Source organism: Oncorhynchus kisutch, linkage group LG6 (genome assembly GCF_002021735.2).
Source record: "Oncorhynchus kisutch isolate 150728-3 linkage group LG6, Okis_V2, whole genome shotgun sequence".
Classification (NCBI taxonomy): Eukaryota; Metazoa; Chordata; class Actinopteri; order Salmoniformes; family Salmonidae; genus Oncorhynchus; species Oncorhynchus kisutch.
The window spans coordinates 74,547,256-74,560,031 of NC_034179.2; the positions used below are offsets into that span (position 1 = coordinate 74,547,256).

General features: G+C 43.8%; 2 protein-coding genes across 2 annotated transcripts; both read right to left on the minus strand.

Moving 5' to 3' along the window:
* Positions 1–1,375: 1,375 nt before the first annotated feature.
* Positions 1,376–4,428, minus strand: LOC109897336 (glucose-6-phosphatase-like). The gene is made up of 4 exons (XM_031827516.1): positions 4,099–4,428; positions 2,943–3,048; positions 2,696–2,811; positions 1,376–1,953 (listed from the first exon to the last, which is right to left on the minus strand). Exons 2-4 carry the CDS (start codon positions 3,026–3,028, stop codon positions 1,448–1,450), a joined length of 708 nt encoding a protein of 235 aa, XP_031683376.1. The 5' UTR covers positions 3,029–3,048; positions 4,099–4,428; the 3' UTR covers positions 1,376–1,447.
* A 4,505-nt stretch (positions 4,429–8,933) lies between these two features.
* Positions 8,934–12,266, minus strand: LOC109898551 (primary amine oxidase, liver isozyme). Its single transcript, XM_020493561.2, has 4 exons — positions 10,673–12,266; positions 10,181–10,466; positions 9,937–10,069; positions 8,934–9,828 (listed from the first exon to the last, which is right to left on the minus strand). Exons 1-4 carry the CDS (start codon positions 12,228–12,230, stop codon positions 9,544–9,546), a joined length of 2,262 nt encoding a protein of 753 aa, XP_020349150.2. The 5' UTR covers positions 12,231–12,266; the 3' UTR covers positions 8,934–9,543.
* Between the last annotated feature and the right edge of the window lie 510 nt (positions 12,267–12,776).

Sequence of the window (12,776 nt, forward strand, 5' to 3'; positions counted from 1 at the left end):
CCACCACCACCATGGGGCACTCTGTTCACAAAATTGACATCAGCAAACCACTCGCCCACACGATGCCATCTGCCCGGTACAGTTGAAACTGGGATTAATGCGTGAAGAGCACACCTCTCCAGCTTACTAGTGGCCATCAAAGGTGAGCATTTGCCCACTGAAGTCGGTTACGCGCAGACAGCAGTACACGAGGTCTGCTGTTGTGAGGCCGGTTCGACACACTGCCAAATTCTCTAAAACAAGGTTGGAGGCAGCTTATGATAGAGAAATTAACATTCAATTCTCTGGCAACAGCTCTGGTGGACATTCCTGCAGTCATTCAATTGCACGCTCCCTCAAAACTTGAGACAACTGTGGCATTGTGTTGTGTGACACCTGTGTAATGATCATGCTGTTTAATCAGCTTCTTGATATGCCACACTTGTCAGGTGGATGGATTATCTTGGCAAAGGAGAAATGCTCAATAACAGGGATGTAAACCAATTTGTATGTAAAATTTTAGCGAAATCTGATTTTTGTCCGTATGGAACATTTCTGGGATGTTTGGTTTCAGCTCATGAAACATGGGACCAACACTTTACATGTTGCGTTTTTGTTCAGTATATATGTAATTATATGCTCACCCACCTCTCTCTATAACAATATTTCATGAAGACAAGAAACCGATTGGGAGTGCTTCTTGATTTTACAATCTAAAGTCTGAATCCCCCACAGGCTTTTCTGGCTGAGAGCGATAACAAATACATGAACTGTGGTCTATCTACAGTAAGTGATGATTAATTATGCTATTTGATAAAATGTGCCATTGGGTATTATAAATCACAGGGCATTTACAGGAAAAGGGGTTGTTTCATAGAACATGATTCATCTGGATTGTACACAATAAAAATATATATATATTTAATTTTAAAATAATTGTCTCATATCATCTAAAAAGAGAACCAAGTAGTGAGCTAATAACGGCTTTATATTGCTGTCTAATTTCTCAGGGCAAGCCCTGTCCATGACCACTGCACTGTGTGAGGTTACCAGCACTTCTCCATTGAAAAACGACAGCTGATCCCTCTATGGACATTTTATCCACCCCCCCCCCAACGGACAATTACCCTGCCCACACCCAATGAACATTTATATTGATCATTGTCACGTTGTAGACATGTATACTGAATAATAATCATTTGTATTTTTGTATTGTTTCATTCATACCTGCACTGCTGGAGCTCGGAGCTTAAGAATTTCACTGTACACTGCAACTACATCTGTGCATGTGACAAAAGAGGGGGGGAAAAGTCATATTAAACATCCACCTCATGGAGCAACAAGGGTCTACTGACCGACCTTCAAGTCCTTTCAACTGGGGTGAACATTCCTGCCTCTCCTATGACAGTCCGCCTCTGTCTGTCCCTTCATGGCATTTCTCACAGAATTACAATAAGTTTGAATTAGTTCAAAACTGGTGTTTCTTTCCGTTCCGTCCCGCTGCCTCGGCCACGCAGTAGGGCACTATGCCCACAGTGGCCAGGGGCACAGTGGCACTCTTACAGAAGGACAGCAGGTAGAACAGAGCCCTGGTGTGGGCTGGAGGCCTGAATGAGTCCAGTTGGTGGAGCAGCAGCAGTGTGGCGCCCACGCATGCCAGCCTATATGTGGCACCGCCTACTCTCCGGGCCTCGGCGTAGAGGGGCGAGTGCAAGCCCAAGCCCAGGCCTAACAGAGTGCCGGTGTTGCGCAGGAGGCTGGCGAAGGGTGTAGTGTCTATGTGGACCCATTGGGGCCGCTGGCACCAGCGCTGGGCTTTGTCCAGGGTCCAGAGCAGGTCCACCCCCAGGCCCCTGAGGACCAGGTAAAGGCCCACAGCGAAGGAGAGCAGGGAGAGGGTGGTGTAGACGTAGCGCCTCAGGCTAGCCCTGTAGATCCAGTGGACCCGGTCAAAGGTCTCCGCCACTAGGATGCCTAGGAAAACGGACAGGCTTGTCAAAGAGAAGTTCTTTCCCAGCTTTCACTTGCATGTTCTCAAATGGGAAAACACCTAACAAAGGCGCCAGGCACCTACTACCATACCTTGTTCAAAGACACCTAAATATTTTGTCTTGCCCATTTACCCTCTGAATGGCACACACACAATCCATGTCTCAATTGTATCAAGGCTTAAAAATCCTTCTTTAACTTGTCTCCTCCTCTTCATCTACACTGATTGAAGTGCATTTAACAAGTGACATCAGTAAGGGATCATAGCTTTCACATGGATTCATCTGGTCAGTCTAAGTCATGTAAAGAGCAGGTGTTCTTAATGTTTCTGAAAGGTTTGTAAATTTGTACATACTCTTCCTGGAGTCCAGTAAAATGAAGGCAGTTGTACAATTTTAAAAACATCACAATACATTTCACAACAGATTTCACAATGCATTGAGTGTGTGCCCTCAGTGTGCTCCCAGGTCACTACTCTACTAGCACATATCTACAACACAAAATCTATGTCTGTGTGAGTGTGTATAGTGCGTATGTTATCATGTGTGTATGCATAAACAACATCTATGGCATAAACTACATTTATGGCAGAAGTTACACCAAGCCAATCAGTGTTCAAAGCAGGGCTATTACCATATTGCTTATCCAGAACTGAAAGAAGGGCAGACAGGGTAGGGTGTAGGGTTTGATTTAGAATTCAGTATAAGAGTTGGGGCTCTCCACTGACCTGTGACGACCCCAGCGACAACCTGGTGAGGGAAGTGGGCAGCGATGAAAACCCTGGAGAGACAGACACACACCTGCACACACCAGAAGACAGCCCACAGGGTCCCGCGGACACACCTGACACACACACACACACACACGCAGGGAAGGACACACAGTCAACTACTTTGCAGAGTTGGATCATTCAATCTAGATAATTGTGTCTAGCAGATAAACTCTGATAAACAACATAGAATTGGTCCTCTTACCAGTTCTTGATGTGACCCCCATGTTCCTTGAGGAGGATGGCGAGGAGTGATGAGATCATAGCGTAGTAAACCCCTGCAGCACTCATGGCATGACCCGACGGACTTCCTGTGAGAGGAGAACAGCTGTCAAGTACAGTTTTGCTTGAAAAAAAATTGCCAACTGAATGGAATCGAACTGAATCGAACTGCACTCTATACTCTTCTGTAAGCTGGTCATCTCTGTATATCCGTCACAAAACCCACTGGTTTATGCTTATTTATTAAACCCTCTTAGGCCTCACTCCTCCCTATCTGAGATATCTACTGCAGCCCTCATCCTCCACATACAACACCCAGTCTGCCAGTCACATTCTGTTAAAGTATCCCTAAAACACACACATCCTTGGGTCGCTTGTCTTTTCAGTTCGCTGCAGCTAGCGACTGGAACGAGCTGCAACAAACACTAAAACTGGACAGTTTTATCTCAATCTCTTAATTCAAAGACTCAATCATGGACACTCTTACTGACAGTTGTGGCTGCTTTGTGTGATATATTGTTGTCTCTACCTTCTTGCCCTTTGTGCTGTTGCCTGTGCCCAATAATGTTTGTACCCTGTTTTGTGCTGCTACCATGTTGTGTTGCTACCATGTGTTGCTTTCATGCTATGTTGTTGTCTTAGGTCTCTCTGTATGTAGTGTTGTGTTTTCTCTCTTGTCATGATGTGTGTTTTGTCCTATATTTGTATTTAATTTATGTTTATTCCTAATCCCCGTCCCCACAGGTGGTCTTTTGCCTTTTGGTAGGCCATCATTGTATATAAGAATTTGTTCTTAACTGACTTGCCTAGTTAAATGAAGGTTAAATAAAAAACATAAAAAATAATGGAATTTAATTCATTTGACTCCCCACAGTAAGGAGTCTCTTGAACCCACCAATAGGGACGCTCGCCAAACAGGATCCTGTGTAGACATGAGAGAGTAATATATCATGTATCACATATTGAATCCTCCTCTGTCTGGCAACATACGCACTGGAGGGATCATCTGTTAGATCGTTCTCATAGCATAGTTAAAACATTTGGAACCTGCAGTATTTTCATCCTGGAAATATACATATTATATTGTTATTCTTTATCTTAGCATCTGAGCACTGTGATTAGTATTGGTAGTCACCTACCATTTGAAGATAAGGTTGAGCCAGTCTCCCACCACAGCCACCCAGACCAGCTTGATCCCCACTGATTCCCGCAGGTGGAAACACACAAGGAAGAAAACAAAGAGGGTGTTCCGCAGGTCAGCTACCATGGAAACAAATAGGAACCAGCTCTGAGTGTCCCTGTAGTGAGTCTGGAGGTATCGTGTGGTGCTAACTCCATAGGCGTGGAGGTGTCTGCTGAGATGCCCGCTGGCAGTACCATAGTTCTGTGTGTATTGTCTGATAAAGTCAAGAGGTAGTGGTGTGAGGTCTCTGTGCAGCCCTTGTAGTGTATGCTGCTTGTCTGTCCAGTGCACGCCTGTCACCACTGCTATCCCTTTTATACCCTGTGTGAACACCTGGTCACTCCACCACGCCTGGTCTTTGAACTGGAGAGAGTGGGGAGGGAAAAGAACTGGACAAACATTACATCATGACCGACTGCACTCTAGCCAGCTGGTCATTGCATCACCATGGGGAATACCTGTGGTGTGGTATTGCTGGAAGACCCCCCCACACACACACACACACACATGCACGCACGTACACACACAACAGTGGCGGCTGGTGGGAGGAGCTATAGGAGGATGGGCTCATTGTAATGGCTGGAACGGAATCAATGGAACGGTATCAAACGCATCAAACATATGGAAACCACATGCTTGACGCCGTTCCATTAATTCCATTCCAGCCATTACAATGAGCCCGTCCTGCTATTGCTCCTCCCACCAGCCTCCACTGAGAGACATATGCATGCACACATACTCATCACCACCGTCACATGTCATGCATCCAGTTATCGCTCCCTGCCCTGTTGAGAGCTCAGAGTGAGTAGATACCAGATGAAGTAAATGTGAAGTGTTGTTTTTCCCCCGCCGCCTGATTGCCCTCTTATGGGGCTAGTGGAGTTGAACAATAACAAGCGTATGGGTTCAATATGAATCGCTGACAGATTTCTCCTTTCAAGAGTTCAGTATCCCTCAATGTCTAATTGGTCCATCATTCTTATTTCATTCAATGACTGCTTTAAACTACATGTACTCTCTAAGGGTTCCAAAAGGGTTCTTTGGCTGTCCCAATAGGAGAACCCTTTTTGGTTCCATGTAGAACCCTCTGTGGAAAGGGTCCTACTTGGAACCCAAAAGTTTTCTACCTGGAACCAAGAATTGTTCTTCAAAGTGTTATCCTATGGGGACAGCCGAAGATCCCTTTTAGGTTCTAGATAGCTAGTGTGTGTAGATAGTGTGTGTATGGTTAACCATGTTAAGAAAAATGTATTTTTCAGGACATACTACTTAGCATGAGTTGCTAAAAGCCAATGGAGGGAAAAAAAGAGGATAACATGGAAAAACCCACACTGTACAGGCACGTCGAGCTAGTGATGGAAAAGAGTGTAGCCTTGTTTAGTGAGGCATGGAGGGGAGTGAAGGAGGGAAGAGGAGGGGAGGAGGAGAGGGTCTGTGTTTACTTCTAGCTGAGAGTTCCCAGCCACCACCCTCCAACCAGCACAAGTTTCCAAGGTGATATGTTATCTGGCCAAGGCCGGCTGACAGACATTAGGCCTGTTCCTTGCCTGCTGCTGCTATTGTTTGCTCCACAAACCATAATCTTCCCCAGGAAGCTAAAAATAACACTAGCATGGTCCCACTGTGCAGCCCACCACACGTACACACACATCCTACAATTCCCATTTCATGTCCGTCCCCCCACCCCTCCAACTGCACTAATGGAGCAGATGGCTTTCCCTTGAGAAACACGTTCAGGGAGGGGGAGACAAGTGAACGTGTGTGGGGTGGGGAGGGGGGAAACCAGGTGAGAGATGCATGATCTAACTGTGTTTTGTTGAACTCTTCCCTGATGGTAGAATAGGATATATTTTTTTGCAAGATTTATTCATGTAACCTTTGTAAATCCATTACAAAGCTATTGATATTTTCTAGCCAGCTAAGCCAGCTAAGGGACTGCTACTGGTGTGAGATTGAAACTCAAGGAGGCCATTAACTGTGGTTGATCTCTGCTATACAACATGTCACTGTGAAGATGTTTACTCAGTCAAGAGCATATGTCTACACAAATACTTGTGTGAATAACAAGGCAATTGTCTTAATTGCGCCATATTGATTACCAGAGTGCTTTAACCAGGTTTAATAAACAGAGTTAAAACAGAGGTTAACCCGGGCACTCCATCACCAATAATACCCTTGCCATAGACCACATCACCAACATCACTGCCCTGCACACCAAGGTGGCATCTGTCCCAGTGGAATGTCCTGATAATCTAGAGAAAAACACACAGTTGTCCAAATATTGAATGTTCAGCCGATGGTTGTCTGCTTTGTATGGAGATCAGGCTTCTGAGCTGTGGCTGTTTGGGACTGTGAGTTATGACCTAACCAGGTCTATTAGTTAATGATTACAGACATCCCCAACACATTCATCACAAGTGTGAGGATGCATGATGCATTAGAGAGTAAACCTGTGCAGGACACCATGTGTTCATTACATTGTCTGGTGTTGCTGTTGTTCACCATGTTATAAAAGGTGGATAATGGTCTACTGGAGACTTTTAGCACCAGGGAATCACAAGGCTCAGACTTTTGCGGAAATAATTCATTCATGTCAATGGGAGATTTTTGTGGAAGTTATCCTTACAGATCACATGGTAGGATTCCTCCCTGAGTTTCTGGACTCTGTCAGCATCCTCTTTCATCAGTTGGAGAGGCTTACCTTTGAGGAAGTTCCAAAGGGTAGTCAAATACTGGGGTCTCACCATGCATAGGCCTAGATTTCATTAAATTGATGGTTTATTTTAATAGGGATGGGTACAAGCACATTGAAATATTGAATAAACAATCATCTGATGTGTTGCATCAGCTAGATTAGCGTATTAAAATAGCATCACTGTGTTTACACAATACAATTTAGCCATAAAGTTGAGGTCTTGTATATAAAGTAATCTGATCTGTTCAGCATTTATACATCTGTTATAGAAGTTGTTGTTGAAAGAGAAACTAGACTAATTAAGGACTACAGTCTCAAAGGAAGTGTTGCACTATACTATCATGAACCTCAACTTATAGGCAACATTCCGTCTATTGCCCTTGAAAATAGGCAGATGAAGCCATAGCGTGTGACACCCATGTTGCTATCGATGTCTCGCCAGGCAGTCTGCCAAGAGAATCCAAATGATAAACAGTCTTGTTATGACAGTAAGGTTCTTTCTAGAAACTTCCAACATACTTTCCCAAGTCAGTTCAAACTCCTCACAGTATGCACTGAACCAAGAGACCCTGACATTAAGTATTTATGCTAGATTTTCTTGTTGCCATAAAGAAAAACATTTCCCATGGTTGAAGTTACCTAATAGTTGTGCATGGGTCTTTTATTATGAAATGAAAATCAAACTCAAGTGAACTCAGGTAAATTGCTAAAGATGTGTGGTTTTATCTGGCCAGCATTTGATCTAATGTTTTATAGAAATATGTTATCTTTCTATGTAGGCTATATGCTATCCTGTGTATATTCCTCTATTCAAGTCTTCTTACTGCTTAGTCTAAGTCTAGTAATCTTGGCGTAGACTTTTAAACTCCAAGTGACTCTCAGAATGAAGGTGCCTCTGAAGAGACTGACAACCAGTCTTTGGTCTACCTCTGAGGTCAGCGGGTGGGGGTTCTTACCAGTAACTGGAGCAGTCTACTGGTCATGACTCATGACCGTTATATGGTTAGTGGAGAAGGAAGATCACAGGGCGAGGACATTGGGGTGACGAGCACTAAGCAGCTAAGAGTTTGAATCCAGTGGCAAATGTCCCTGACATTTGGGGGGGGGGGGGGGGGGGGGGGGTTGCTGTGTCAGGAGTCAAGTTAGGAATTTGACAAATTAAGTTCTTTGCTTTCTCCTGAGTGTTTTTTGTTGTGCTAATCTTTCTTGTTTTAACCAAGCTAGCCTGCAGGCATTAATTAGAATGGAGGACAAACCAAAGTTTCCTTAGTGTCTGACTGAAATCATGTGAACCTAGATGTTGTAATCTCCATAGGAACGTTTTCTCTGACACCACTAACTCCTGTGTTTATTCAATGTATCCATTCCCCTCACATTCTAACACTTTACCATCTGGTCTGTAACTGAATGTCTACACAGTCTGAGTGGAATTTATTGAAAGTGGAAGGTCAAATTAAAATAGACGTTTTGCAACAAGTGGGAGCAGACATATGTGTATGTGTATATATATGTATGATGAGTAGCCTACACAGCTTTAAGAGGCACTTAGCAACAGAGCAGAAATCAATTTTTTCCAAAATGTGGACAAAGTTGTGCGTAAGAGGCCTGTTAGCTGCATGGACATTCCTTCAAATATTTAAGGGAGAGGTCATTTTCAGGTCACCTTTTGTAAGGATTGGAGGCTGCGCCAAGATATGTTACAAAATCTGTGAGTTGTCCAAGAGGGAAAATTACAAACTCGCACTGGTCTTAAATGCCAAAATCTTGTGCAACAGACCCTATTGTGCTGTGAAAAAAAGTTAGTTCTTATTCAGGCTGTATCACAACCGGCCGTGAATGTCCCATAGGGCGGCGCAGTTGGCCCAGCGTCGTCCGGGTTTGGCCGGTGTAGGCCATCATTGTAAATAAGAATTTGTTTTTAACTGACCTGCCTAGTTAAATAAAGTTTTTTTTTTTTTTAAGGTATTACAACAAGAACTTCCGTTCCCATGAAGTGAGGAGGGGTGGGGAGTTCATTCACCCACTTTGATCTGGTCTCTGCAGACACCATGGGGAGTAGAAAGACTGTAAAAAACAGGAAACAGCTGAGGTCCAGCCCATTTTAAACAAATATTTTTATTTGGAGAGACAACTAGACAGATTATTTCTTATGTGTAAGGTAAAAACATAAACAATCAACGGAGAGTTACAGCTTCCTCCTCATACAGAGAGTGGTCAGACGAAAGTGAATTAAAAAGCCTCAGTGCAGTGATAAAGTATGCAAATGAGCAGATATAAACCTATACTGTATTGAGTTGAATATATACAGTGAGTGTACCATTTAGAGGGTGAATGGGCAAGACAAAAGAGTTAAGTGCCTTTGAACAGGGTATGATAGTAGGTGCCAGGCACACAGGTTTGAGTGTGTCAAGAATGGCAACGCTGCTGGGTTTTTCCACTCTCAACAGTTTCCTGTGTGTATCAAGAATGGTCCACCACCCAAAAGACATCCAGCCAACTTGACACAACTGGAAGCATTGGAGTCAATTTGGGCCAGCATCCCTGTGAAACTCTTTTGACAACTTGTAGAGTCCATGCCGAATTAGAAATCCAATATTGTTTCTTAATTATTTCAAATGTTGTCTTGGGCAAGATTCACATTTTCATAAGTATTTTAGTGTTTAGCGCAGAGCACACTCAGGATTGGGACTGGGGTCTTTTTTTTCTTCACTCTTCAAACTTCATGGTCCCTTCAAACCCATTGTAGGTGAAGGGTTCAATGATTGGGGTGCATGAGTCTTCAGTCAAGCAGGCCATCTTGTTATTTTCACAGTTTCCCTCTGACCCTGGACTGATGTACACCCCGTCTGGAGAGTGAATAGACGGGTCCTCATCAAAGTAGTTATGTGGTCTCAGGATCACTCCACCTCCATTTCCAACGGTAACTGTGTTGGGGATGTCCTCAGCATGAGGAATGTGGAGGAAGCCGGTGGTTACCCAGGCAACCAGGTCCTAGACAAAAAAGCACTAATTTGGTGACTACCAAACCTTCATTTATCAATGACCTGAAAATGTGCAAATCTCAAGAGTGGCAAAATATATGTAAGATCAAAAACACACCTGGTTCTCAATGTTCTCGTCATCCTCAATGTACTTGCTGAAGTCCACTGCTGGTGTCCACATGTTGTTCTGACTGTACAGGCTACTGCTGGTCTGCTCGGAGTCTTTGTGCTTAGTGATGGCCACTTTATACCTGTCAAATAAAATAACAAAAGTTGGTCAAACTGCTTTGCCTTTGGTCTACCTGTAACCTGTGTTTTAGGAAGTAGGACCTTCCTTAGGAGGAGAGGGGAGGGAGACTCACCTAGCCCAAGACATGGACTTCTCCTCTGGCTCCGTCTCTGGAAGGCTGTCACCGGTGAAGCTGACCACCTGGAGGCGGTAGGAGCGTTGGTGGCCCCAGCGGTTGGTGCGGTTGCTGGCGATGTGAAGGTAGCGTGGCGTCTTGGTGTCGTAGCGGAGAGCAGCCTCCTTCTCAGTCTTTAGCTGGGCCTCCACCAACTGAGGAACCATGGCATAGCGCTCCGGCATCCAGGGTAAAGAAACATTCATAAACTTCATGTCCTTGGTCTGGAATACATTCTCAACCCCTGTGGTACAAAATCCCAATTCAAAATTCTAATGATTGGATCATGTTATAATCTTATCATTGAAATTAAAGATAACTCACAGACACGTCCAGCACCAATGTAACCAACTGGGGTTAAAACCAGGTCTTCAGTGGCCACAAGACATTTATAACTGTGCTTGACCTTTCATCGGTTCATACTAGGTCATATGTATTGTTCACACTTACCCAACACGTCCAGGTCAACTTTGAAGTTGATGAAATGAGTGTGGATGTTCCCAATAGTATTTTCTGCCACCTGGTGTCCGTATTTGAGATTGCCGTCAACATTGAAAGATGACGATATGTATCCAGTGGCATGCACTTTGGCCTCAACAGAGCCGCTCTGGTAAAAAATGAAGTCCCACAAGTAGTCATAGTTACCTATGGCCGTAATGGTCCTAAAAACTAAGGCACTGTTTACCATGCCTCCATAACTATTGCTGAAAAAGTCCGAGAAGTGTCTTCTGAGAGGACGGCCTGTATTGTGCTCAAAAATGCAAATTGAATTCCTGAATCTATGAGGTGCACTGACGTCAATGTATCGGAAAGTGTCGATGTAGGTTGCCGCGTACGGACAATCCACGCCTCGAACGAGCTCGTGCGCAAAGCGACCTATTCCGATACTAGAGTCCAAAAACTTAGTCAGAATCATGCCAGGTGTGATGGAACCATAAACTGACATTGCCTCTTGAACACTAAGCTCATAAACTATCCTCTCCCCCTTGAAACGAATGTCAAAAACTCTCATACCGGTGAGGGAACTCAGACCAAACGCAAAACTCCATTCGAGATACATGACATGATTATTCTTGACACTGAAGCGTTTACCCTGCGCGTAAAACTGCTGAGGGCTTAAACCGGTGGGTTTACTTCTAGGTTTGAGTGATGCATAGTTCTGGATAGGTTTATACACAATTTTAGTCACTGTCCCGGCATCATATTGTTTTAAAAGATCCTCCACACTGTCAAAGTACTGTCCGTTATAAAGTAATCTCTTCACACTCCAAAGAGACGCGTTGGTGCTTTCGTGGTTGATTAAAACTTCCAAACCTACAGGGTGGATGTACATCCCACTCAAATCACGAAAGAAAGATATCCATGTCTGTCTCTCTCCCGATTTGACACCCCGAGGCATGCCTTCGAAACCATTCAGGGTTTTCTCTTTACTGACATCAAAACTTTCTTTCACAATTTTGCCAAGTTTTGTAAATACCTCTTCATTAATAAACTTGAAAATAAGTGCATATTCACCAATGGTGACCGTACGCGCATTGATGGGCAACTCTTCTTTATACCTCTTAACCGTGACATCGCGGTGGTAAATCGGGTTGGGGAGAGGTCCCACCACATATTCCTTAATGTACCCAAGGGTGCCATAGAAAACCACCGCAGTCGCCTCTCTCACCGGTTTGGGTTTATTGTTATCTAGGTAGCCAAGTGCATCCGCTTTCATTGGCAGCAAAATATCAATTAAGAAGAGAAAATTCCCTGAAGGCTTTGTAAACGCATTGACAGAAATATTCAAGTCTTTCTGATTACTCATATAGTCGCGGACTTGGAGATATTCCTCGGCGGACAGGTCAGCAAACATCGCGCTGCGTTCATTGTGTTTTCCCTTGAAAACATGATGCGGCTTCGAGGAGCATTTGGGCAGCCTACCCGAGTAAAGACATACGATGACAATATTCGCTATTACTGAGATCAGGCCAAAGAGTATCAATATCCATTTAACTAATGAAGTCATTTTCCAAACCACAATCTAAACATCCTGGGGTGTTCTGGATAGAGGAGGCGATTGCGAGGAGCATAACATAAGATTAGGCGCGCAAGTGAATTTGGGATGAGCCACACCCGTCCGTCCCTCCCCTGTGCAGCACCCTCAAGAAATTCAAAGTTCTCGTATACTTTGAATAAAGTTATGCAATTGCCGGGATTTAATCCAATAGTTTTTGGATAAAGGCCAACATTCCTCCTGTGTAAAGTGTATTTTACGCACATATTGTATGCTCCCTGTGGAAAGGCTATTGCGTTCCTGTCAAATAAATACTTGTTCAATGGACTTGGTTATGTTGATATATTTTTTACAGATATTTTATTTGTACATGTAGGCCTAGATAGAAAATTAAATGTGTAACTATTTTTACACAAAATGTGGTGTGCAAGAGCATCGTCGTCTTGAAGTTGAAATACACTATAATGGTTATTTTAGTTGGGAAGCCTCTATAAACAAGGCATTACGCGCAGACAAAACAATTGATGGTTTTGTTGTTTTTCACTAGCCTGGGTCTCA